We start from the raw sequence: 6,000 nt of genomic DNA, 5'->3' as shown, positions 1-6,000 counted from the left end.
AGTTGGCTCAGACTTCCCACAACAGCTGCACTGAAAAGTCCTTCTTAGGCCTCTGTGACCTCGGCAAGAAGATTATACCTGTAAACCCCAGTAGCCAGCAGCCCGAAGTGGGGGAAGGGAAAGTAGCCTGGAAGACAGGCAGGCCTTAGTCACCCCGGTTGCACCTGCTCTATCTTGGTGGTCCCTCCACTTAACCTTCCCTGGCTGTAAGTCTGGTAGATCTTGGAAAAAAGTTTAAAGCCAAGTATCCTGACCAAGAGCTAAAAGCTCTAGGGAAGGCTGTACCCTAGACATCAGCACAGAGTTCTGAGCCAGGCCAGTGGGATTGTCTAGCAAGGCCCCCACGAAAGGATCCTTAACCTTTATCAATGTGTCAGCTTTCTGCAAGAGGATGAACCTGACAGTTCTGAAGCACAGTTATAAAATCTCAAATGTTCCCCTTGTTGAGAAGGAAGATCTGTGTGAACTCCCCTTGAATCTGTCTGGATGAACCAAGACAGCTAGGCTAGAAAACTATTTTCCAAATGATTTGTGGTATAAAGGAACATAAACAGGATGAGATGGCCTAGAAATGGGAGTGTTTACAGGCTCTGGTGAGAGCCAGAAGAACTAGATTGTGGGCCTGGGAAATACAGTGAGGGAAGATGTAGATTTCCATTCCCCCGCAAGCAAAGAGAGACTGTGATTGAAGAGTAACTCTGTGCTGGGAAGACAGGGACCAGGGGAACTCAGGATCAAGGAAATCACAGAGGGGTGGGCATTCCTCTTCCCTGTCAAGGGTGGAAGACCATCCCTCCGCTGGTAAGGCGGGCACATCTCTGCAGAAGGGACCTGAAGAGGAAGAGCGCATCTGGGATTCCCCAAGCAAGCAGAAAGCGCACCCTCTTAGCCATATCTGTCCCGGCAAGGTTTAAAACCAGCGGCGCTCTACCGACGCCGGAAAAGATGGAGCGGTTGCCATGGCAACGTGGAGCACACATCGGAAATAAGTAAATAAGCAGTCCAGTTGCCGCAGCCGCGCCCCCGCGGGACAGGCGCGCAGGGGAGGGGACCCCTCGGGTCCCGGTCCCCGCAGCCCGTGCGCCCTCGCTATTGGCGGAGACAGAGGGGGGGTCACCCCCGGGGGGCGAATGGTACAGTCCTCCGCCCGCGCCCCAGCCGGGCCCGCCGCGAGAGAGCGAGCACCGAGCCCCGCGCAGCCGCCGCCGACCGTGGAGCCCCAAGCCCAGTCCAGGACGGAGATGGAGGGAGTGAGCAGCCACCGCACCCTGTCCTACAGCCGCTGGAGCTACGACAGGTAGGGCGCGTGAGAAGATGAGCTTCTCCCGGTACCTCGAGTTGGCCCCGCGTGGGCGCCGCTGACGCGCGTGCTCGAGGCGGATGCGGGCGTGAGCGCCCAGAGCTACCAGCATGGATTCCCGCACCGGTATCCGCAAGCATCCGGGACCCGGGGTACCCGTGGCCTCGGATATCCAGAGTCAGAGCTCAGGCGCGGGCATGCTAACACCTGCGGGACAGAGCGATGAGAGGAGGGTGTGTGGGTACCGAGATCCTCCGACTGTCACCTCGCGGTGCAGGTGGGCGCTAGAACCCGGGAAAGGCCGTGCGGGTCCCGCACTGCCGCGGTGTGCCCAGCGGACCCTCAGTGGGTGACCTGGTTTGTCCCGAAGCGGACTGGCAGGCTTGCACCTGGAAGTCGGTCCCTGCTCTGCCCCGCTGGCGGGACCGTAGCCCGGAGCAGGTTGTCGGGGTTAAGGAGAGACTCTAAGCACCGGTGGGGGCGTCAGGCTTCGCGCACACCCCGCTGTGAAGGCAAGCGGCTGCCAGCGTGGGCGGCTTGGAGCCGCGCTCCCCACGCACTGGTCCTGGAGGAAGGAATCATCCTTCCTGTCGAAATGAGGAAAATAAGGACAGCAAAATGAGTTAGTGATAAAGCAGAGTAGATTTACTCAGACTATATCCGTTCTAGCATTTTGTTTTCCTTTTTGCGTGTTAAATGAGCCCAACTCCCCAGTTAAAAAAGGAAACCAGGCAGGTGGTGGTGGTGGTGGTGGTGGTGGTGGTGGTGGTGGTGGTGGTGGTGGTGGTGGTGGTGGTGGTGGTGGTGGGTGGTGGTGGTGGTGGTGGTGGTGGTGGTGGTGGTGGTTTTCGGATTTTAAGTTCTCGACCCTGTGTAAATCTCCAGAATCCTGGAGTGACTTTTCAGAATCCTGGCTTTCAGCAGTCAAGGATGGAAGAAACTTCATTCACTGATTTCCCCGCCCCCTTGCTCTTCCTTCTGCCTGCTTTGCTTCCCTCTGAGAAACCCTTGCTGCATCTTTGACAATGTTTGTTTTTCCAAGATTCACAGGAACCGCTGTCTCTCCTTCCCAAGGCTAATTCCCTGAGGAACTCTTCTCCTTCCTCGCTCTCCCAGGTTTCCCCTCGCATGATGATCCTGTTTGTCCCCTCTTAGCCAGCAGACCTACAGGTTTGCCCACGTTCTCTCCTCTCTTGGTGGTTGCGCCTGATGCATCCCTTTTTTTTGCACTGTAGGCCTCCTCTGGGACAAGGAGACTTGTAATTCCCTGTCCTCAGCACAGCCCTAGCAACCTCTCAGTTCCAGTGAAATTGCTCTTCTGAACAGCAGTGTTCTGTCTAGAGAAAACTAGTGCCCTGGGAGTAAGGACATAAAAGACATAGACCCATCCCCCAATGGCTCCATTGTCTGCAGTTGGGTAGAGACAGGTAGTAGCGCATGCCAAGTGCCTAATGATTATAAGAGAAGAGTTTAAAGCTATGCTGACCTTTAGTGGTAGCTAGGTGGGATTTTGCTCCTATACCAACAAATCAGAGACCCTGGAGTTAGACAGCCAGGATTCAAATCATGACCCCAGCTAGCTAACGTCAAAAAACTTCTCTGGGACACAGTAGTCACTGCCTTTGCTCTTTTATTAGTTAGCACGTAACTGTTCTTGGGGACCCTGATTTTCCAGGAGCTGGGTAGGAGATTGTTATTCTCCTTTTGGAGCCATGAAATGAAAACATTTCTGGGGTCCTGTCTCCAAGCATCTTTTCCTGTCACCCATTCTCAGTCTCTTGGGAGTTCTGTAAATAGAATCCCTGGCCCATGTCCAAACCACCTTGATAAGGATATTAGGACGCTGGACTTTGTTTGTGTCAGAGTTCCCAGGTGTGAAACCACTGGTTGGGCTGCTCTCTGGAGCCGCTGGTCTGTAGCAACCACCTCTGCTGGGCTTCCAAAACATACGTATTAAATGCAAAAACTATTAAACAACATGTGTGCAAAGCATGCAGACATTAAAAATCAAGCTCTGGGCTGAGGATGCAATTCAGTTGTTAGAGTATTTGCCAGTCATGCAGGAGGCCCTGGTTCAATCCCCAGCACTACATGGTAGCACACGCATTAGTCGCAGTATTCGAGGTGGAGGGGGACACAGGGTGATCAAGATGGCCCTGAGAAAAGGGGCAGTGGGAATTCCGTCATTCAGCTGTCTCACCCTGACCTCTATGAGTAAACTGTACTTAGTGGATAGTTCTTGTGCTTTGTCGGCCCTGAGAAAGGGGGAAGTGGGAATTCCGTCATTCAGCTGTCTCACCCTGACCTCCATGAGTAAACTGTACTTAGTGGACAGTTCTTGTGCTTTGGTTTGGGCTCAGCTTTTCCCAGCCAGGCCTGCTACTCAACTGGTACCAAGGCTGGGAAAGCCAGAACAGCTATGTCCCTCTCTCTCCACGTGTTTTCTCAGACTTGTTCATATTGTGACAAAAGGGTTCTCAGGTGGGACCCCTACAGCGTCTGTAGGTCTCTTTTACTTCTCTGTGGTTAGCCTCACTTCCGTTGGCCATGACAATTTATACTCAAGACCTCTCCACTCATTTGTTTGGGATACTGCAGTAACTAGGGATTGAACCCAGGGCCGCACGTGTGCCAGGCAAGTGCTGTGCCACTGAGGTATGAATACTCCAGGCCTCCTTTTAAGTTTACTCTGAGTCAGGGTCTCACAAGGCTGCCCTTGAATTCACTATGTAGTTCACTGTGCCAGCCTCACATTTTTCCATTCTCCTGCCTCAGCTTCCTGAGTAGCTATGATTGCTGTCCTGTGTCCCCTGACCAGATGGGGAGGGAAGCCTTTTCTAGGTGACCCTCATCCCTAACTCCAGATGCTAAGCAAATGGCCTTGTCTCTTCCAGCTCCTTAGAGAAACTGATCCCACCACATAAGACCTCCTGTCACTTTCTGATTTCGTGTCATTTCCAATCCCAAAAGTCACTCCATTTGGGAGACTTTTGTTTCCTTTTTAATCTTTGCTATGATAAACATCCATGTTTGTGTAGAACTTTCCCTCATGTCTCATGTCCGATTATTTGATTAGCACAGACACCTTGAAGGAGGGTTGCTAGCTTTACCCTCTGGCTATTGCCAGGTTGTCTACAGAGAAATGAATTGTTTCCTGTTCTCACCGATCCCTTTGAATGCCTGCTTTGACAGTAGCTGTTCACCAGTTCAGCCTCCAAGGCTCTGAGTCAAAGAACTACAGAGAACTTTGGTTCTCTGAAGTCAGCATGATCTGGCTGAAAAGCCTTGCTCCACCAATTACTAGTTGTGTGACAGGTGGTGTGGCCCCCACTTGCAGAATAGATAATGGTATCAGTCTTTTAAATCAATCCATTCGTTAAATAATTTTTTAGCACTAACGCCAGGCAGTGTCCTAGAAACTGGAGATAACACAGCCAATAAAACAGAGCCCCAGTCTCATAGTTCTAGCCGACTAGTGGGACTGAGATAGACGTGGACAAACACCACGCAGCTTGTGTAAGTGCAGAGAAGAAAAATGTGGATGGAGGCTGATTGCTCAGGCAGGCGGGCAAGGGAAATGTTCCACCATGCAGTGTGGGATAGCTTCCTGGCGAGGTGATTGACACCCGCCTGGGGAAGAGCCTGAGAATGAATCCTTGGGTGAATGGGGAAGAGTGTCCCCTAGGGGGCAGCACTGAAAGAAAGGTCAGAAGGTCCAAATGAGCTAGAGTGTTGCAGAGCAAGCAGGCAGAGTGTCCTTGCTCATCTTTGTAACAATTCTTTCCCATTCCTCCCAAATTCTGTATCTCATACATCATTTTCAGAGAACCATCGATTTGATTTGAATGATATGTCCTAGAATTTTATATAAATGCTATCACTCAGTATATGCCATCATACGTGTCTTCTTTAACACAGAGCCGTTCGGTGTTCTTCCTGGTTGCCTGAGTCAGTAGACCATATCATTTTATTGCTGAGGATTTTTTCATTACAGGGATATGCTGCAGTTTATCTGGTCACCCCCTGGCAGACTTCTGGGTTGCTGTTGGTTTGGGGCTGTTATAAATATAGCCTTTGGGACTATCAAGTCTATGTATGAGTGTGGGATTTTATTTTTCATGGGCAAACATTTAGCAGAGGAATGTCTGGATTATATGGTTGTTGTACATTTCACGTTTTAATAAAGTTTCCAAAGTGGGTGAACCATTGGACACTTAGGAGCAGTGGTTGGGATTCCCAGCTCCTTCACATCCTTGGGACAAACCGGTCGTTATAAGGAAAAATTTTACCTTGAAGTATTCCTATAGGTATGTAATGGTATGTTGTTGTGACTTTATTTTGCATTTCCCTGGTAACTAATGATGTTAAGCCAATTTTCATGAACTTATCTACCATCTGTATGTCTTTGGGAGGAAGTATGTTGTTTAAGGGTTTTCCCTATTTTCAAACCAAGTATCAACACTTGTTGGAATTTATGAGTCCTTTTGCTTGTTTTGGCTGTATCGTGTGTGTGTGTGTGTGTGTGTGTGTGTGTGTGTGTGTGTGTGTGTGTGTGTTTTCAAACAGAATCTCACATAACCTCAGGATCTATGTAGCCGAGGAGGCTGGCCTCCACCTCCTGATCCTCCGCCTCCACCCCTGATGAACATGTGCACCATGCCTGCTGGATTGCTGTTCCTCATTGTTGTCTTGTAGCTGGC

The 6,000-nt window shown here is 50.6% G+C and overlaps 1 protein-coding gene across 2 annotated transcripts in view; it reads left to right on the top strand.

The window, feature by feature from the left end:
- Window positions 1-1,105: 1,105 nt before the first annotated feature.
- Window positions 1,106-6,000, top strand: part of Tub (TUB bipartite transcription factor) — a 78,485-nt gene continuing 73,590 nt past the window's right edge. For both annotated transcript variants that reach the window (XM_032892947.1, XM_032892945.1), the window contains exon 1: window positions 1,106-1,297. In XM_032892947.1, the coding sequence (XP_032748838.1) occupies window positions 1,131-1,297 (167 nt within the window). In that variant the 5' untranslated portion in view covers window positions 1,106-1,130. The remainder of the gene's footprint in view (window positions 1,298-6,000) is intronic.

This window comes from Rattus rattus, chromosome 2 (genome assembly GCF_011064425.1).
Source record: "Rattus rattus isolate New Zealand chromosome 2, Rrattus_CSIRO_v1, whole genome shotgun sequence".
In the NCBI taxonomy this organism is placed as follows: Eukaryota; Metazoa; Chordata; class Mammalia; order Rodentia; family Muridae; genus Rattus; species Rattus rattus.
This window is presented reverse-complemented; position numbering and strand designations above follow the sequence as displayed.